The sequence below is a fragment of the Hemicordylus capensis genome, chromosome 5 (assembly GCF_027244095.1).
Source record: "Hemicordylus capensis ecotype Gifberg chromosome 5, rHemCap1.1.pri, whole genome shotgun sequence".
NCBI lineage: Eukaryota > Metazoa > Chordata > Lepidosauria > Squamata > Cordylidae > Hemicordylus > Hemicordylus capensis.
Window position 1 is genome coordinate 248,153,197 of NC_069661.1, and position 21,902 is coordinate 248,175,098.

The following is a 21,902-nucleotide window of genomic DNA, read 5'->3' on the forward strand; positions in this document are numbered from 1 at the left end:
TAAAATTAACTTAATTTAGCATGCCGGGGGCGGGGGGGGCGGGGGCGTGATAGTCATATATAGAGTGGCATGATGGCAAAGAACATTTCAAAATGAACAGAATCTCTGAAACATACTGGTTTTCAGTAGAAGTGTTCTGGGTTCCAAAAATTAAATAGAATGAGGACTTACTTGGGGATTTCCAATATCTTTTGATTTTTCTGAAAGGGTTCTTTAAAAGAAAGGAACTGCTATGCATAACGGGGTAAGACTGAATGGAAGTTTGGGGTAAATGAGCCACACCCATTTTGTCAAATTTAACAGGCTATGTTTCAAAATCTAAATCGATCTAAATCTAAATGCATAATCTATCTATGTGGTTGCTAGCAGTCGACACTGACTTGATGGCACTTAATCAATCAATCAATCAATGCATAAGGGAGAAAACTAAGCAGAATTTGGTGAGGAGCATCCAGATTAATGCTGTCCTCATGTTAGAACATTGCCTATAATCTCTGCTTCCCACGACTATCCCTGAAAATATGTCCACGAGTCTAGGGGACCCTCAGGGACATACATCAAGGCAGCAGAGGGAAGGGGGGTATTGGGAAAATAGTTGCATGCTGACAATGCTCTAATGCAAGGATGATGATAATGATGATGATGATTACATTTATGTCCCGCTCTTCCTCCAAGGAGCCCAGAGCGATGTACTACATACTTAAGTTTCTCTTTCACAACAACCCTGTGAAGTAAGCTAGGCTGAGAGAGAAGTGACTGGCCCAGAGTCACCCAGCTAGTATCAGGGCTGAATGGGGATTTGAACTCGGGTCTCCCCGGTCCTAGTCCAGCACTCTAACCACTACACCACGCTGGCTCCATTTAGAGCATTAGTCTCGATGCTTTTTGATTCTTTTAAAAATCACAGTCAAGCTATGGCATAGCAAAGATATTAAACAGAGCTGAGTATTGACCCATACATGTCTGTGCACATGCACCCACTTCACCTAAAAATGATGTATTTGTAAAAAAGATATCTTTTAAAATTCAGATTTAGATTTTGAAACACAGCTTCTTAAATTTGACAAAATGGGTGTGGCTCATTTCCCCCAAACTTCCATTCAGTCTTATCCCCACACCGTCCAACACTCAACACAGATGAAAAGAGAGACATAAAACACCTATGTGGGCATACCAAAGACAATTGCCCAAACACTTTCTCCTCCTTGATAGTCATAGTTTCAGGTTCTATTCCATCTGCTGTGGTGTTGCATTCATTTGCTCTGCAATAGTCTGTCCCCCACTGATTTAAAAGGCAAGATGGTGTTTTGTTGTTTTGGCTGAGACTGCTAGGGACTGGAGAGGGGTAACTTATACTTTAATAAAACAACATAAAAAGGCAAAAATGAGGGACAAAACAAGGGTGGCAAATTATCAGGGAGAGGGACCAGATTGTAGGGGCTGTGCCTGTAAAACTGGACAACTGAAGTACATGTAGCCTTTACACTCAATTCCACTGCTACTGAACAGCAGTCGTACTTTGTGCTGTCAATTTGCTATGCCCAAAGCATGTTCTGCTAAGGTAAATATCACAGTTTGCTTTGAAAGTGCTTGCAATCAAATCTGATGATTACTTACAGCCAGGTACTGTGGCGTAAGTCCTCCAAGACCTGTAAGATTCCCCCAGGTGGCAGTGTTGAGCTGTTGCATCTGTTGTGCCAGCTGCTGTTGTAAACGTCTCTGCTCCTTGTCCTTTTGGGTATCAGCAAACTTCACGACTATTGGTGAAGAACAGCCCTGCGATTGGACAGATTGGGGGGAAAATTCATTCTAGCACACTTTTACATGAGCCTTTCCCCAAGGAGTTATTTTTTAAAAAAAATCTGGAGTGACCTATCTTCTTATTTTAATGGGTTATATGACTCATGTAAAGGTGTGCAAAAGTTTTGATATCTTTGCGACTCAGCAGTTAAGAGAGGATGGTTCCAAAGACTTGGTATATCCTTTAAGACAGAACATAAAAATGCTTTTTACTGTCAGCATCAGCCTTGCTTTGGAACGATGGACTATGTCTTGAGAAGTGGCACAAAAGGTTGTGGACATTCTTTGAGCTCATCACTCCCATAACATGTGATTGCAGCATAGCAGCGACTTGGAAGCACTTGGCTGGCTGTTGTGTTGCTACCACTTTCTCCTTTGGGGAGATGAAGCATCTCACACCTCAGCGAGATGAGGCTGATGCGGCCGGGTGCTTTCTTTCCAAGGAGGAGACGGTGGCGGCAGCAGCAGTAAGCAAGTTCCCTACATGCAAGGAGAGGAGCAGTGCTCACGAGACATCCCACTTGCCTGAGCTTATTCGGACACTACCACTGCTGCTGGCATGGGAAATACAAGAGAGAGGTGGCCCCTATGTGGGCATGAAGGAAGAGGAGTAAGTGCTAAAGAAGCACACAAATAATCCCTTTATTACGCTCAATATATCTCAATAAATCATCATCAGGAAGACTGTAAACAAATAGAAAGCTGTAGAAAAGAGACGCTCGGTGTTCTCCATAATTCTGTTGCAAAAGAGATACGCACACGTCTCTCTTCCTACCTCCCCCCTGCCATTTCCTTCCAGTGCTGCTGATGCTCTTTCTCCTCGAGCACCCTACAGCCCTCCCTCCCTCGGGCAGAGCAGCCAGACAAATGGCTATAGCATAGCAGCTTTCCAATCTGCTGCTATGCCACAGTCACACCTAAATTAATTCATATATATATATATGCCTTGAGAGTGCATTCACAGCACCTTTAGCCTCAGCCTTTCATTTTAAGAAAGGATTCGTCCTTGTATCTTGTTGGCTTTGAGTAATGACCCCTTCCCCCAAGCAAAAGCAAGATGAAGAGCAGAATAGATTTTTTTCTAGTTTTATTTGCACAATAATACCTAGCCTTAAAGACACTTGTGCCATTCATTCCAAGAAGGTAGATTTTGGACTGGGTTGTTAAAATTAACCCGATATAAAAATCAGATAGATAGATAGATAGATAGATAGGAAGGAAGGAATAGGAATATAATCTACAGATGACTTCTATCAAAAGCCCACTAAAATGAATGAATGTCCAGCAAGTAAATGGCCACCTCTCACCTTGGGCACACACCTTCTCTCCCAATGCAGCAGCAAATAATAAAGTAGCCACTGCTGTGTCCATCTGTTCTGTCCACAGAGAGTCCGTATGCCTCCCTCACCTGCTGTACTGAGGATTTCAAGTATGCTACACAGAACAAAAGGGAGGAGAGTAGCTGAAAAGACTGTGCAGGTGACAACACTGGCAGGAGGAGCAGTGGCTGTCTTCTCCTGCTGCACTGGGAGATTTAAAAGTATGCTTGCAGTGTCCAAGATAAGAGGTGGCAACGTTGACCAACATCCAGACCAGCAAGTGCTGATGCAGTGATGCTACATGCACATTACAGGGGAAGGGTGATTTTCATTGATTTCCCCTTTCCTCTAAAGCCCCCTGTGACTCCAGAATATATTTCTTTGAGGGTTGTGCAGCATTAACAGCACCAGCATTTTGTTAGTCTGGATCTATGTTCAAGAGTATGCATTCTACCTGAAATGTTGTTACGGCTTCTATTTAAGCCTTTGCAAGATCATAGGTTGTTGCACATGATCGTAGTAGGTGGTGGACTTCACATTTAGATCTGTGTGGTCTCAACACTAGTGTGACTAACTGTATTGTACGTAGTGTGATCTTCATGTGACTCATTTCTTTAAACCACCTGGCCATGTACTACCAAACACTTTCCATGGCCTATAGGAATTTCTGGAGTGCCACGTCTTGGCTGCTCCTGTCGTTCTGATTCTAATCTCGGTGATTCAGGCTAACCTGTTGGGACTTCTTCAAATGGAGGACTCTGTGCCTGACTTCAGGGTCTTTTGGTGGGTTTTTTTGGGACATCTTTCCTGGTATCTCTACAGATTTGTGATGAAATGTCAGACGAATTAAAACCATGTTTCTTCTTTATTGTTGGAAAAACAATGGCAACTTGAGTGAATATCTGCCATGTTCAGATTAAACTGAACCCCAAACTCACTTCAGCACTAGCCTTAAGATCAATTCCACCTTGAATCCCACCTAAAAATCATATTATAAGTCCGAAAGATCATACAAGCTAAAATGCCTTCCTTTTCTTTGTAGACGACTTGAAATTTTGATGTGGTTTGCGTTTGAACAATGATTGCTTTTGCAAATCCAAGGCCAAAATACACATTGTGGCACACATTATGATGCACTTCACTTTTGTTTGATTAAAGAACAGCTGTGGGGGCCCACATTCAAGTCTGGGACCAGGGCATGGGGAGAGAGGGATTGAATCCTTTGCCCCCACCATGGTCCTGGATCCCACCCCCTAGTGACTGCTATTTGCCCTGAGGGCTCCCACTGGCATCACTCTATCAGTGTACTTGGTTGAATGAAGCAGAACTTACTTCTAGCAAACCTCTTTAGGATTGAGCAAAGTGTCTTTTTTGAGGATTTCTGTACTTTGTTGCCACAAATAAATAAATAAATTGGATGTGGATTTTCCTCTGAAGAATTCCACAGTAGAACTGAATTTTTGGAATAATAAAATGATGAGATAGACTGTGATAATAACGTATCTTGTGCAAAGACAACCCATTCATACACCGGCTTTCAAATGATCACACTTAGAAATGGATCATTTGGGGTACAGTCCGCATTATATCAAGTTCTAGATTGCACCCTTGAATAACAGTATTCCACCTCCTTTATTGTTTAATTCATTGTGTGTGTGTGTGTGTGTGTGGGGTCTTTCTGGGGAGAGTAAAAATCAAAAACAGAAAAAGAAGGGGAAAACTCCCAAGGTGCTGATGGAATTATTCAGATTAATCACACACAAAAATTGCAATTGATTTTAGCTACCTTAGAATTGCTTCCGAAGAAGAGCATTGGCTCGAAACACGTAAGGCAACAATGAACTATTTAATGAAAGTGTATCAATAAAAACATATTGAATAATTCCATCAGCACCTTGGGAATTTCCCCCTTCTTCTTCTGTTTTCAATTTATTGGTGCTTGTCATTTTTCTTTTCCTTCCCCTTCTTTCGTTTCAAGAGCAAAAAACAGCCAGGTGCACAGAGATGATGGAGGAATTATCTGTAAAGATTACAGAGGAGTTGTCTTGGCACCATCATTGCTTCCCTCCAAGTTATTTTAAACATTCATGTAAACATATCTTCTTTTTATGCTGTATAAGGGGCATAACCCTCTAGATGGAGACTACTTTTCTCCAGCTTAAATGACAAAATAAGCAACGTGACAAATTTGGATTCCATTTCATGTAGGATTTCATAGGAGACGCGAAGCAGTTTACTACATGCTCCCCATACACATATGAATGAAACTCTTAAAATCTCTTTCAAAAGAAGCAGAAATAAATTTCAAGGGCATGAATATGAGATAGCAGTTCTAGTCTACAATCTTGCAGCTCCGAGCTCCACATGGCAGCCGATATTGTATTTATGAATGTTTAACTGGCAGTAAATTGTATAAAACAATATTGCAACATTTTATGAATCTATAATTCTTTGTTTTCCTCCTGTCTGCTTCATATTTTATCAGGGCAGCAATTTCAAGAGAACAAACATCACAAAGATTGAAATCATACATAGCAAAGTGGCTTTGTATGAGAAAAGAATGGTTATTGCTGTAACTAATTTCTTCCAAGATAAAAAAAAAGAAAATTAGTGTCTCCATCTAACGTAGTGTTTGAACATAACCTCATATCTATATATATCTATTTGGATAGATATAGATGAGACTGAAATGTGATGGTGATCACAGCTTTCTAAAAAAATGTGGATACAGAACATAGGAGTATAACTAACAATCTGAGAAGCTGTTACTTTCAGGAGACACTAGATTGTCCAAATATTGTTGTTCCCATCATTTTGGATTTTCTGCTTGTACTGAAAATATGTCTTAGTGGTGTGTGTTGGAGAAGTGAAGATAATGAAATCAGAGGAAGAAAATAACATCACTATTTCACCTGATTGCATAATATATACTCTTCTATTTGAATTTTCTTTGCATTAAACATGAAATCAAAGTGCCCAGGGGCACTATAGTTTCTGGTTGAGTGTCCAGGTTTAATATTAGCTATTGAAAGTCAACTATTTACTATAATAGCATTGACATAAATAACTAAGGAGGGGAAAACATAACAGTATATTGACCTAAACCAATATACTTTTCCTTTCTCCCCAAACTCATTCACTATCTTAAGATGAGCAGGCATTTTCCTATTTCATTGCTCTGTGGTTTTCATCTGTCTCTGTCTTTCTCTCTGTCAGAAGCAGCCTATGTACTTTTCCCTTCAGTTGTCTACTGAAAGCCACTTATGAGGTACTTTAAATAACATTGGTGTATTCTCAGTTTTCACACCCATGTCTGAAGTTAAGAGAGGAAGTAATAGAAAAATTGCTAGGGATGTGCAGAACTGGTGCAAATCAAACCCAGTGCAATTCGAAATGGCCCAATTCCACCGGTTCGAGCTTGAACCAGCCTGCCCCCCCCCAAAAAAAGGTCTGAGTTCAAACTGGTTCAGGATGCTTGTAAAGGGGAACCAGGCAAGGATTCCCCTTTACAAGCATAGCGGGATTCCTAACTCTAAAAGGGGGTTGAAAGGGCAGGTGGTGGGGCGGGCAAGGGGGCAGCTTGCTGCTGCAGTGGGCTGGAAGCCACTCCTCTAGGCCCCGCCCAACCCCCCCCAGCAGCGCATGCACAGAGGCTGGAAACAGGCCCCTGCTAGCCCCTGCTGCTGAGCAGGAGCATCAGTGGGGCTTAGAGCAGCTGCCACAAGCCTGCCCTCTCGTTTGCCCCCTGCCTGGTCTTTCAACCCCCTTTTAGAGCTAGGGGTTCCCCAGTGGTTGTAAAAGGGAATCCTTTCCAGATTCCCTTTTACAGGCATCCCTACTGGGTTGAAACAGGCCGAACCGGTTCACCCCGCACAAACAGAACTGCCAGCCGGTTCTAATGTACGGGTTTGTGGACCGGGGGTTTGGTTCAAATTCACTTTGAATTTGAACCAAACTGCCCAGGACCAACCCTAAAAATGGCAACACACCTTTGAACATTGCTTGGAGAGAGAGAAACTTCAGACAGAAGCAATCTGAAAGGGAAAAGCATATCTTTTTAAAGGTATGGTCAGGTTCTCCCAGATTTGATGAAGACATCAGTGGTCATCAGCTAGGACCACCTTCAGAAGCATAGCTAGAAGCACCTCTCTGGGATCCAGAGCATGGTGTAAGGGCATATGATACAGCCAGCTGGCTGAAGCTAAGCAGTTCTTGGTGTGGTTAGTGCCTGGATGGGAGACTCATGTATGCCACCTCTGAGGATAGGATCATAGCTCAGTGATAAAGCATCTGCTTCATTTGCAGAAGGTCCCAGTAGATCCCTCTAGAGATGCTCCCTGGCATCTCCAGGAAGTACTCGGAAAGACTCCTGCCTGAAACCTTGCAGAAGCTACTACCAATCTTTGTAGACAATACTGGAACACAGCAACATAGGAAGCTGCCAAATACTGAGTCTGACCATTGGTCTATCTAACTCAGTGTTGTCTTCACAGACAGGCAGCGGCTTCTCCAAGGTTGCAGGCAGGAATCTCTCTCAGCCCTATCTTGGAGAAGCCAGGGAGGGAACTTGGAACCTTCTGCTCTTCTGCAACGTACTGTATGCTTTGGTAGTTTGTTGGTTCAATAAAAAATCTTGTCCTATAAAAAAAAAATCTTGTCCTATCTTGAAGAAGCCAGAGAGGGAACTTGAAACCTTCTGCTCTTCCCAGAGTGGCTCCATCCCCTAAGGGGAATATCTTACAGTGCTCACATTTCTAGTCTCCCTTTCATATGCAACCAGGGTGGACCCTGCTTAGCTAAGGGGACAAGTCATGCTTGGTACCACAAGACCAGCTCTCCTCTCTAAGCTAGATGGACCAAGGGTCTGACTTAGTACAAGATGGCTTCTTATGTTCCTTCCAGCAGGAATGTTTCATACAGTGTTCCTTTCAGCAGGTATATGCTTTCATACAGTGACAGACTATATGGCCCTTTAATCTATTCCTGTTTGAAGCTGCCTCATATGGAGTCAGAAGACTGATGTTTCTAGCTCAGTATGGTCTGCTCTGATGGGCTGCAGATTTCCAGAGTCTCAGGCAGGGAAAAATCTTTCCCTGCTACTTGAGCTCCTTTAACTAGCAACGCCAGGGATTGAACCTGAGACAGTCTGCAGTCAAAACAGGTAATCTCCTACAGAGTTATGTTCACTCCCCATACTTTCTGATTTCCACTGGAGCAATGCCAGATCACAAATATATGCTGTGTGGTTAGGTGGTGGGCATGTGCAGGTGCTAAGAGACTGGCGGAGTTGGCTGTGCTGAATGAGTGTACCTGAGGGCAGCTTTGCATATTATAGGGAAGCACTGAAACAGGAAATGTGACTGTGTCATGCTTCTCTGATAATGTGCAAAGGAAGAGAATCCTACATCTCCACCCCTTACCCCTGGAAAGAGGGAAAGCCGAAACATGACTCATTCATACTCCTTGTTTCTGTGCTTCCACATCAAAAATGATGCAACCCCTTGATCTGGAAAAAGGAAATAAAAAAGATCCACAAGGACATTTCTGTCTCATAAGGGCACTCTTTGTACACATGAAAGACCCATAAAGGCACTCTTTGTACATGTGGCTGTCTCCAGCCAAAGACTGCCAAAGATTTATTTGACTGGAGAACCCTTTGGTTAATTGCTAACACTCCCAAGACATGTAAAGCTCAAGATAACCTGGGCAAAACATAATATGGGAATATCCCTAGTGATATTGCTTTGCAACGGAGAAAAAAACGTTTTGCTCTATACCTAATGCCTGTGCTGAACTATTACTGACTTCCATTCCAGCACTGAAGGCAATGTTGACTTCAGTTCTGATGCCATTCTCCATGATCAAGACTGCATGTTTAAGAGCCCTCTCACACTATAGTGTGCTAGAGTAGCAACTTCCTGAAGAAGTACTTGTGTGGGACAGGACTTGGTGTACCTGCTCATACAAGGAACCTCCACTGAGATCAGCAGAATTACAGGGCTTGATTGTGATGAATAAGCATATTGTCAAGTCTAAACAATGCATCAATTCAACAGACCATCTTGTAGAGCAAGGTATAGCTCAGAAGACCCATGTATTGCTTACAGAACCTCAGAGATACGATCCTAGGAGCACGGTTCATTGGCCGCAGTTACTTACATTAAAGCTATGCATCAGGCCATTGGGGCATTGACTTTGCCACCTCAGCCAAAGACTGAAATGAGTAGGAGGATGCAGTAATCCAGACCGCACCAAAAACATGATACAATGCCCTCTGAATTTTCTAGCTGAGTTTCTTCTAGAACTGCCAGAAGGTTCAAGAAAATTAGAAAAGGTTGGTTACAAATTGCTTTCACACCTCTGAGGTTCTAACATAATTCTATTAAACACCTTTCAAACAAAGTTGAGTTCAAGAAATGCATTATATTAGTAAAAAAAATTATAAAAAATTCTATAAGTAAACAATGCAAAACACAATGAGATGTGTTTGCTAATATTATAAGAGGCATGGCATGGAAAAGAAGCAAATGTTTCTTACTGAATGCAAAGAGATATATATTTTTAAAATCATGTTTTATGTTTCCTGAATTAGGCAGGGTGTTGGACTAGATGACCTCCAAGATCCCTTGCAACTGTAACATTCTAGGTTTCTCATATTAACACAGGCATATTTATATTTAAAGGTTAATTACTAGTGCAGATAATTGGGATTTCTTTCTGTGGCAGAGTCACATCTAATAATGTATATTCTCAATGGCTAATAATGCATAGCACTGAAAAGAAAAACACATTGATTATAAAATATCAAAATAATATCTACTAAAGTCAGGAGCTAATGGAAAGACAATAGCTTTGCAATGCCAATATCAATATTTCTGGAGAATACAGAAGACAGTGACAGTTCCATGCACATTCACAATTCTAATTTTGTCTTTGCTCATTACACAAAGCAGTTCAATGACATGGACACAATGATGTTGATTTTTTTTTTTTTAGTACCTAGCATGCTTCGGGAGGGTAGAGCATTGCAAAAGGAAAAAATGTTATTCAAGGAAATGATCCTCATTTCAAAAGAAAGGAGAATACAGAAAATTAAAAAAGCACAAAACAAGTGCACATTACATCAAAATGCTGCTTCAGAGGAAGTCATCAATACACAGATACAGTATACAGGATACAATATAACATGCACTCTCAAATGATTAAATTAGAAGATCCAGATTAAGACATAGTTGACTCATGAGGCTTTTTTGTGCAAAATTCTGAAACACCATGACAAAAATCACAGACTAAAAAAAAATTACCCTGATTAGGTAAGTCAATTTAAATATTGGGTCTCTCACAAATACAAGCCAAAGATGGAATCAAAGTTGGCTCTCTCATGGAGAGCTTAGCAAGTTGTGGGATCCTGAGATAATTTGAATTTTTATTGGCTATTTGGAATAATGGATGCTCGTATGCAGAGAAAACATCTGCCCACCTCCTTCATGTCGCTTGGCCAGTTTGGATTTATAACGGGTGGCCTGGAGAGCATGGGCTGTTTTAAAAACATATAAAGCATAATTCAGTGTGCCAAATATATACGTTGCCAGACGACCAAGTGGTATTTCAACGTTTGATTTTATTTTCTGTTGAATGCCACCATATTGTGAAATAATAACAGCGAGATCATCCCATGTTCTCAGACAATTAAGGGAAGTCAGTGTCACTGAGATGGGGAAACAAAGAGACAGAGGGAGTCAGTGGAAGTTTAAGTCTGTGATTGTCATGCATCTGATCTTCTCCAGGAGAGCATGGCTTGACCATTCCCAATCATTTGCACAAAGAAAACAAAGAAAGGGCAGATGATACAGTACTGTACCTCCATGGTCTGAGACTGGTGCATGGCTTTGATTGCATTCTGTGCCATTGCCCTTGTCGAAAACGTGACAAACGCACAGCCTGTGGGAACAAGGGGACAGGGAGCAGGAAAGACAAAAAAACAACAAGACAAAAGGGTTGGACGCTTGTTAAACCAACACAATCTACGAGAACGGCCACAGGACGACACTGTTCTCTGTAGTACATAAAATTAAAAACAAAAAAAACAAAACCACTCCTCTATTTTATTTGGCTCAGCAGAGTGGATTTGCTAATCTGACCATAGATTGGAGAAGGGGGGAAATAGAGAGTGAAAGAGAGAAAGAAAGAAAGGAGGGAGTGAAAATGCTGAATTTGGGTGATAAAAAACATCTGCGGAATTTTTCACTCATCTAAGCCACGGGGTGCAAAATAGACAAAACTGTTTTGACTTCTTTCTGAGTCATTAATAATGTATCTTTAAAAGTTATTTATTGATGTTTAAAGGTATTTATTTAAAATCACAATTAAAAGACCACTAGTTTCATGCCAGTATTGGATTAATTGCCAAATTAAGGTTTAAGCATTGATCAGTGACCCAGGAAAAACTATGGTGGCAGAAATGAAGCAAAGCACTGAGGCAGCAATTGTGCACTGACCTTGCCTTCTTGAAAATCAGTGGGACCTTCACATATGCCAAAAAGGCCTGCCACTTTAGTAAGTAAGCAAAGCTTCGCTATGACTGTCAGGATTCCAAGCTCAGTTCAATGGCACTCAAGTGGTTTTGGATATTAATTTAAGAAACACCACCATGAAATCATTTCAAACATGATATCATTGCTTCCACATCCAGCTTGCTCATGCATCTTGTGACATTAGAATGAGAACTTGTCCATCTCCTCCTACTCAGACAATCAGATATACAAGTTGGGCACACAACAGGAGACTGTAACAGTTGTATGGACCTGAGGGAGATGCAGACTATGGGAGTTGCTTCTTTAATTAACACTGGAACCTATCACCTGTCTATTCTAATCTATCCCCACCATGTATGGATTTTTTGCTCATCAAAAATAAAATATTGGTTTAAAACCATTATCCACCCCTACCAAATGCTGAGAACATAAGTATTCACATAGTTAAATGACCTAAAAGCTCTTGCCCTAATCCAAGAACAATCCTGAATATGTCAGTTGCCTCACTTGTTCCAATGGCAGAAGCAGATTGCACACAAATGAATGCAACTCCATATAATGCTTTCTCCATATAAATGAATATGGAAGTCATGTGGGTGGGGCAGATAAGATCTGCATATGTAATCTGAGCATGGGACAAATGGCAGAGTTGGATTTTTGGTCGCAGGGTTGGATTTTGCTCAAATCACTACAGAGTCACTGGCCAAAATTAGGCCCCGCACAATACGGTATTCACCAAACAGATAGTGAGCATCAACCTCATGTTCTTCACAGCGCTTTTTCAACACGAGTTAAATTATATTTAGTGAGGCAAAGGGAGTTTTCATATGTTCAAACGGCAGCTATCACATGACATGGCAAGTGATAACCAACCCAGGATTGACTTTTCACCTCCCAAGTTGGCTCTCATTCTCAGGTAATGTCTAGGTGAAGAGCCATTATGTGAAGAGTACATCCTTGCAATTTCACATATTCAAGCTATAGAACTGATAACTGTGGTGAGCTGTTGAATAAACCTCCTCAATGAAACTGATAACATTTTTCAGAAGCTAAGAGTTTGGGTGCAACTGATTCTCCTAGAACAAATATTCCATGCTGATATGAAAGTGTGTGCAAGATGGAAGGAATGTCAGATTCTTGACTTATGGTGGCAACAGCCAAAGTCAACAGCCAAATAATAGAGGGGTTTTTTTGCGGGGGTGGAGTTTGGGAGTGAAGTTGCATGATGTGTAGGAAAATCAGGAATACGGAAGTCAACTTTTGTGCTGCCTGACTTGTTTGTCCTTTTAGTGAATAAAGAAGATTCCCATTCAGAGTTTGCGTTTTAGTCCTCATGTTAGTGGGGGAAAGGCTGTGGAATAATGCAGATTCAAGGTAATTTCATGGCAATACTGTGACATACAGAACACTTAGCAAACGCAGCCATGAGCTCATTTTGCTTGTGATCTCTAATGACTTTAAAACTGCATTGATATTTAGCTCTTTTAGCTTTGCACTGTTTGAAACTGGCTTAAATGAGAAAAACAAAATAGCAACATCCATTCAACTTCTTCCAATCATCATCATCATCATCATCATCATCATCATCATCACTGCTATGACTTTAAAAGGATTCCAAAGGAAGCAAACCTAAATACACAGTGGCTGAAGCACATTGCCATTACAGAGCTGATGCAAGAAGGATAAAGACAGCCTAGCTTTTGGATTTTTAAAAAAGTTTTTCACATGGTTGTCCCTGTGGCCAATGAGCAGAACAAAGCATACATTTTATAGGCAAGCTGTTTGTTTTATGGAAATCAATTTGTGAATCTCAACACCTCTTGCTTTGTTTTTTGCTTTTCTTGGTGCCTACCCGGTAAGAATATCAAGTCAAGACTGAATTAACATTTTAATTGAACCACAGAACGGTCCAATCTAGATGCAAACCATGGCTTGAAAATCGGAACCAGCCACAGGAATGTGTGTGCCTTCCTCCACTCTCTGGAACAAATGCCTTCCTTCCTTTTCTTTGTTTCTCTTAAACATTTAACATTCTTAAAAATAAAATTGTTAAGCATACAGAAGAGCAGGCCCTGCGGAAGGAGAATCAGCGTGGCTTCTGCAAAGGTAAATCTTGCCTCACCAACCTTTTGGAGTTCTTTGAGAGTGTCAATGGGTGTGTGGATAAAGGTGATCCAGTTGACATAGTCTACTTGACCATGATTTTTGACCTTCCGAGAACCTAGCACCCCCGCTCCCACATTTCCATAGCACAATGACCCATTCACCGTTTCATTACGTGTGGTAGTAGGCGAGGAACGGAACCCCCATGTATACTGAGGTACACCTGCATACAAAAGTGCTGTACATGGCTAGAGCATCTCAAATGGGACCAGAAGGCCCACACCGTTGCTATCCATCATCTTTGTCAGTGCCGTGTCTATGGTTAGAGCGGCATTTGTCTGAAGAGATAGGCCCATGCCTCACAATCACAGAAGCGCCCACCATCATGGTTTACCTTTTGAGATGAACGACACTCTAACTGTGAGCGGGGTGCTGACAGGGTGGACTGACGGCTAAGCACAGGCCAGATCAGATTACATTTCCCCCTTGAACTAACTCATGTTATGGATGGAAGCGACTGAGTGCCTGCCTTCCATGCCCACCTGGCACATCAGCCCACCTTGGACATCCCTGCACAATACTAGAACGTGTGTGAAATCCAATGTGTGTATTCCAGTCCTGCCCAACTGATTGTTCCCCCCCCCCGGGGAATCCATTGCACAATTCTGGCCCATGTTCATTTGATTTTACACATGTATGCCATATTCAAACACTGTATCTCTGTGCAGATGTGCAGGGATGTTGGTAGTGTGATAGATGGACTGGGTGAGCAGGTGTGCACTTGCTGTCCTCTACACAACAGGCTACATTAAGGAGAAAGCATGATCTGATTTGGCCCTTTATTGCTAACCAGGTTCCTTCTTAACCAAGGTGTGCAAATCTCCTGATTAAGGGGGGTCCCCTCTTATCGTGATGCCATAGTCAAGGCAAATACAAGAAAGGAGGAGGAACTGCTTTGGTGAATGGCTGGAAGGGTATGCATTGCTGAGGCTGGATCCTGATCTGGAAACTATGGTTTGAACAAGTACTACATCTATGCAGTACACCAGACCTAAAAGAAACTTCTGCCTTAATCCAAAGCGACTATGACATTGACTCATGAAAATTGCATATACAATTGCATTGTCTAGTGCTTTGCATTACTAAACAAATCAGCCTTCAACACAAGGAATATCAATATTTTCCAAAGATTTACAGTGCAATCCTAAGCATATTTCCTTGGCAATAAGTCCTACTATGTTCAATGGGGCTTACTCTCAAGTAAGTATGCATAAGATTGCAGCCTGAACTCCATAACATAGCAGTATCAATTTTGAACACCAGAATTATTAACAAGGAAATTATTATTTTTTCTGACAGAGCAAAATGATGCTATTTTAACAGTTTAACAGATGTTTTAACTATGATGGGCTCTTGTAGTCATTATCCAGGGAACAATTTTTTGCAGGGTGGGGGGGTGGGGAGACAATTCAAAATTATTTAAAACAAACAACTTTTCATACAGCATCTTAGGCAAATAGGTGCAGAAATAAAATGGTAAATGGTCTACAGTACCTCGGCTAGATTCCATATTGAGGCTGTGCACTAAAATTAAAGAGGTCCAAATTTACCATCAGTCTCAAAGTCATCTGTCTTTAAAACATTACTCATTATAAGCAGATAAACAAGGACTCTCCATCTTTCATTTTCTTATCCACAGTGTATCAGATGCTCTAGTCACCACAAAATAAAGTTTCAGATACAGCAGTTCCCAGGTTACCAGGACAAAAATCCACTCTCTCCCCCGCTCCCCAGCCCCTCTCCCCAGTTCTTGTGGCTTGCTCTCTGCTGCTTGGTGTCTCTTTTTAAATGACTACTGTATTCACTGGAAGATCTAAACCTGTCTTGGGAAGGATCAGTAGTGGGAGATGGTTGAGGAAATAGTTTCTCTGGCCACTTTCAAGTGATGTCCATGAGATTTCACAAGTACCTTCCTAGTTGAGTTGGTTTGCATACAAAAACTCGATTGTTCTTGTTTATAAAATATCATTTCACCCACTGCAGAACTACCTGTGTTCCTGTGCATGGGCTAGCTACCAAGCAGCAGCCCCATGCGGAGTACTCTGCATGTCTCCCTGTAATATTTAGTTGGACTTATTTGTGTTATTTCCCCATCTCTACAGTAGCAACCAATAATGCGGAGCAAGGGTGGGATGTGGCAGAGGAAATCTTGAATGAATGAACATGACAGGGAGAATGGGCAGAACTCGACATGGGATATGTTGTTTCAGCACCAGCCCCTGGGGTCACCTGCAGTTCTGTTCTCCCTTCTCTTGGCTTTCTTAGTACTAAGAGCATATGTTGATCTGGTCATTACCCAACCGAGGCACAAAAGCATAAGCAGCATGTAAAATGACAAAGAGCACCAGTAAGGAACAGTTTATGCATTTTACACAATTTCAACCCAGCAGTGAAGAACTAAGAGACTTTGCACTAAGCAGCCCTTCTGACAAGAATTAGTGAAACAATATCATATCCTTGTGTTCTTACCAAGATAAAAATGGATTACTGCCCACATCCACTACCCCAAGCCCATTGCCCTTTTAAAAATCCCACCTTAGCAGGGAAGATTTCGCTGTTGTGAATATTGGCAGTAATGGTATTTTTGCTCAGATCAGTGCCCCACCCTCATCTGAATAAACAAACTGATTGCTTCTGAAGAAAAACATTTTGTGGAAAGGGCCAATTCATACTAACACACTAGTTTGTGAATGAAATGGGGTACACATTGTTCACTCCCCTCTGGGATGAATAAAATAGATTTTCTGGATCAAACTATATTCTGCAGAGTTAGAACTCCAGTCCACAGATGACATTTCATAGATCTGTACTGAGGCACAGTGGTGTGGAGTGGGGGCAATAAGAAAGCAGAGATGATCTCAGAAACCAGAAGGGTCCGCACCAAGGATTCTTAAACCCGAGTCCCCAGATGTTCCCAGCCACAATGAGCAAAGGAAGAAACCCCTGGCCCACAAAATTCTCCTCTCCCAAATGACACCCCTCACTTCCACAGAACAGAGCTGATAACTCATTTTTGTCTTTGGCCATTCTGCTCACTATTCTCCATTTCCTTGTCCCTCTTTTACATTGCTTGTTTCTTGCTTACCATGCATCCTAGCCTGCCCCTTCTCTTCCAGCTGAGTTTCTGCCACATTGCCAACTCCTGGCTGTTTCCCCTGGGATCCTAAATCACATCTCGTTTCCCCAGTCACCTCCAAGCCCACTCTGCACCCTCTCTGCGGCTGTACCACCTTGCTCGAATCTGTACCTGGTCACCCTTCTCTTGCACCACTCCTTCTGTTTGCTTCATCCTATCTAAATGTAGATTGTCAGCTTCTCGGGGCAGGGATTTTTGCTCCTGTTCTTTTGTAAAGTGTCATGTACTGTGGCGGAGGATACTTCTAGTCCAAGTATTAATGTTCAACAGCAGTTGCTTAAGGGTATTGTCACTTTCCTCTATCATTCGAAGAAGACCTGAGCTAAGCAAAAGCTTCAAAGTGCAGTTTAGGGTTTGGGGCAAATAGCCACTAAGGGTGGGGTGCATTTTGGATGCTGCAAGTTTCCCTGAGCCTACAAAATAGGGAAAGAGAAATAAATAAATTTAAATACTGCAACCCCTGAAAGAGCTACAGCTCTGATCCATCACTTGAGACAGAGATACAGAGGGTAGCCCAGCAGCCTCCTGGCCACTGATGTTTGTGGTTATGCACATTAAGATTGGGCCAATCAAATCTCATGCTTCAAGGTGCAAACTGGAAGTATTTTTTTAAAAATGCCTTCATCCGGACTTATTAAAGTTTTAATTAAACTTCTATTCAGGAGAGACATTTGAGGGGAAAGGTATGCTTGACAAGGTCAAATGTGACAGAAAAAGCCACAGAGGTCCTTAAACTGGGTGTGGAGATCATCACTGAAAATGGAATGAATGGAAAACCACACAAGGATACACTTGGAGGTGAGAAGCAAAAGAACTGGGAGCTGATCACACCCAGATGCTTGTTGTTTATACAACTTTGGTCTTGAAATTCGGACTTACACTTTCTGGCCATGTTCAGAAATTGGATTCTGAACATGTTGGGGTCCCTGGTCAGAAATTGGATTCTGAAGATGACTAAAGCTAAATCAAGACCAAACTGATGGTACAATGGTTGCTACATCTTAGGACCTGAAGAGAACAACAATACTTGGAAATGTTGGGGTCCCTTGGTGACACAGCAAGTGCGGAGTGTGGTAAAATGCTCTTTGAAATGGATTCGCATGAGTCCCTGCCTGGGCATTTTCCAAAAGAAGCATTTTAAGACATTTCCTATTTCAGTGATTGTTCACTGACCAGGTGAAAGTGGAAACGTGATGCTTTAATGCTTATAGAGTTCATATTGTTACCAATAATAGTATATAGAAGGGGTTTTAAAATGTGCCTCCAGATGTTGTTGGCCTACAACTCCCATTGTAGCTTTTGGCCACTGTAGCTGAGGATGATGGGAGTTGTAGTGCAACAACATCTGAGGACCCACCTTTGGGAATCCCAAACATATAGGTTTATTTATGTATGTGCTTTTTAGTTTTAGTCATCTGCCATAAGATTACTTTGTATGTTGTTTGGAAACTACAATTGGTACAGAATGTGGCAGCCAGACTGGTCTCTGGGTTTACCCGAAGGGACCATATAACACCAATTCTAAAAGAACTGCACTGGTTGCCGAAAGGTTTCCAAACGAAATACAAAGTGCTAGTTATTACCTATAAGGCCCTTAACGGCTTGGGTTCAGGGTATTTAAGAGAGTGCCTTCTCTGTCGTGAACCCTGTCACCTATTAAGATCATCTAGAGAGGTCCAGTTACAGTTGCCACAGACTCGTTTGGTGGCGACTCGGGACCGGGCTTTTTCTGTGGCTGCCCCAGGGCTCTGGAATGTGCTTCCTGCTGAAATAAGAGCATCTCCTTCTCTGTTTGCTTTTAGGAAGACCCTGAAGACGTACCTGTTTTCCCAGGCCTTCAACTGAGACTCATTTTTAAAAAATTGTTAGTGTGTTTTTATCTATTATGATTTTCTCTTTTTATGAATTTTAAATGTGTTATGTTTTATGTTTTTAATTCTGTACACCGCCTAGAGATTTTTATACTAGGCGGTATATAAATACATACATACATACATACATACATACATACATACATACATACATACGTAGAACACAGTACGCTAGAAATACAAAGAAATATATATGCAATATATATAAAAAGCATGGCCAGCCTCTCTATCTGGGCTCACTTTCCGCGGCCAGGCTTAGTGACCCAATTATGTATCAACTCTACTTCCAGAATGTCAAAGATCCCTCGTAAAGCCAAAAGGGAGTGAGTTTCACTTATTTTTGTAAGGTTGCCTTCTAGACTTCCAGAACAGATAAATGATTGACTCGGGAAAGGTTTCTCAAAGCAATTTCCTCCTACAGACTGGATCAGAGAGAGACAGGGAGAACTGTCACCGAACAGATTTAGGAACACTGCTATTACACTTGTCATCTCAATTGAAATCGTATCTTAACTCGGGGTTTTTTGTTGTTGTCATTCTTCACATTGTAAGAGGACGGCAGTATCTGAAAACAGATAAGGAAGTGCCTCCCCACATTTCACAAATACCCCCTCTTTTTAAAACAAACACTGCTCTCTGCTAAGTTGGTGTGACTTATTCACTTAATGAATTTTGTGTGTGTGCGTGTGTGTGTGTGTGTGATACTGTTCTTCCCTTTGGTCTGTTAAAAATGCACAAAAGCTTTAAGCAGGCTTCCTCCCCACTCCCCAATAAGTTCAATCATGTTTGTGACTTATGAACAGGACCACATTTAAGGGAAGGAGACTCAGGCCTGGAGCATTGGGGAGCAATCGTTCCTATCTGCTCAATCATGCACTCAACCACTAATAGTACAGCCAGTTCTTCATTTATAAAGCAATACTGTCAGGGTGTGCACGGACAATTTTTCACAGTTCGGTCCGAATTCAGACTGAACCGCCGGTCCGTGAGCAGGTTTGATCGAACCGACCAGCTGGTCCGTTTGACTGAACCAGCTCGAACCGAAGCAGCTTGTAAAGGGGGAGAGGGGAATCCTTCACAAAAGGCTTCTAAAGGTGGCCAGGTTAGGGGGCAGAGGCCGTGGTGGCGAGAGCCGAGGCATCTTTAAAAGTCAGTGATCACGTACATACTAGTGGTGGTGGCCACCACCGTATAGATACAGCCTGCATACTGCATACTGGCGGTGATGGCATGTGCGGAGCCCAGGTGAGTGTTGGAGCTGCACTGCTGCATGGAGGCTGCTAGGTGGGCCGCCACGGCTCTGGACTGGGCCCAGACAGCTTCAAGAAGCAGTACTGTGGCCGCTGGCAGTAAGCACCTTATCACTTACTTTTAAAGGTGCCTGGGTTCTCTCTCACACACTCAACCTGGCCACCCTTTAGAAGACTTTTGTAAAGGATTTCCCTTGTGCTTGTAAAGAGGAATCCTCGCCGGATTCCCCTTTACAAGTCACTCTACATAGCCCCTCGAAATGCCCAGCCAAGACTGGTCTCGATTCAGTTCAATTGTGGACTGGCTGGCCTCCCTGAAGGCCGGTCTGGTTCTGCTGCAACCCATTCACGCACACTTCTAAATACTATAGCAATCAGCTACTGTAACACTCTTTAATACTGGCCCAACCAATGTTGCTGCACAGCTCAATTTCTTGAAGTTCATATATTTAACTTAGTGTTAAAATAAAAATGCTTTAGTAAGCTTAGGGGGAACAAATGTGTTTTCATTTGTGTATATATTTACTTACTTACTTACTTATCCTGTTTCTATACTGCCTGACATGTGCATCCCTAGGCAGTGTATATAAGTTAAAATACAATATAAAAACAGGATAAAATGATTAAAACAATTATGATATAAAATCAATTAAAATGAATTAAAAGCCTGAGAAAACAGGTGCATCTTAAGGGTCTTTTAAATATATGGCACAAATATATACAGTTTTATAGACCCATGCATGCAAATTTGTTGTACTAAATGACAGGGATAAATCCTGCACATAGACTGTGCATTAAAGTTATGAATGGGCTTACAAATGCAATTAAAAATAAGATACTCCCAAGTTGAACAAGTAGAGAGCACCAAACTCACTCTTTGTCTGGGCACCATTTGGCCCAGACCTCAGCCTGTTTGTCAAACCTATTCAGAACAGTGTGAGGCTATTCACATGCATGTGCAAAACTGGGCTAAAGGAGCCCAGCTCCTTTTTGCAAGCACGTTTTGCATGCACGCACGCACGTGTGAACCACCGGGATTGAGCGCTCTCCAAAACCCATTTTATTGATTGAGTGTCAGCTGCAGCTGCAAGCAGCCAAGGCTGGCAAACGGGGAGGGGAGGGGAGGGGAGATCCCTATAATGCACCGTGTACACGTGCGGTGCATTATTGGAGCTCCTGGGGGCGTGGCAAAGCATGGCGTCACATCCCAGCCCTCAGAGTTACCAGCAGCAGCCAGTGCTCACGTGGACGGGTGATCCACCTGCCCAGAGACACCAGATTGATCGTCTGTGGGGAGGTAAGTGCTTCCAGGATTCCTCCCTGCAAACTGGGTAGCCCTTTCTCACTGCTCGTGAGAAAGGGCTCTAGCTCAGAAGTGTTACCAAATTCTCCAAGGGAAAAATCTGTTTCATATTAGTGGCTTTTACACTCCTGTCTCCAGAAAACCTCACTTGTGTGTCAGATTAAATTCCAGACTGGTCTTTGAGATTTCCTCATGGTTCCACTAAAAACTTAAGGGCTGGTTTTGTTTTTTTGTTTTTTTTAATAAAGCATTGTAAATACTGGCCCACAATGAATCAACACACAGTTGTGCAACTGCAAAATCCATTATTTTTAATGGGATTACTGTTGTGCAAACGTGGTTTGTGCAATTTTTGTAGTTGTACAAGAGTGCAGTTTTGCAACTACATGTTCACATTCTCACAACATGCCCACAGTGTTGTGTAGCATGTGGGCCACTTTTTTCAAAACAGGGTATTTAAAAGGGATGGAATTGCCATGAATCATAAGCTAAAGGCCAGCTAAGAAATGGCAATGTTGGCTGATCA

General features: G+C 42.0%; 1 protein-coding gene across 29 annotated transcripts in view; it reads right to left on the reverse strand.

Moving 5' to 3' along the window:
• Nucleotides 1-21,902, reverse strand: part of CELF2 (CUGBP Elav-like family member 2) — a 914,911-nt gene that overhangs the window by 70,776 nt on the left and 822,233 nt on the right. For 20 of the 29 annotated variants that reach the window (XM_053253977.1, XM_053253957.1, XM_053253956.1 and 17 more), the window contains 3 exons: nucleotides 15,311-15,340; nucleotides 10,981-11,060; nucleotides 1,618-1,776 (listed from right to left, as the gene is read on the reverse strand). In XM_053253977.1, coding sequence (XP_053109952.1) covers nucleotides 1,618-1,776; nucleotides 10,981-11,060; nucleotides 15,311-15,340 — 269 coding nt within the window. The remainder of the gene's footprint in view (nucleotides 1-1,617; nucleotides 1,777-10,980; nucleotides 11,061-15,310; nucleotides 15,341-21,902) is intronic. The other 9 variants (XM_053253959.1, XM_053253973.1, XM_053253970.1 and 6 more) reach the window with 1 other exon arrangement.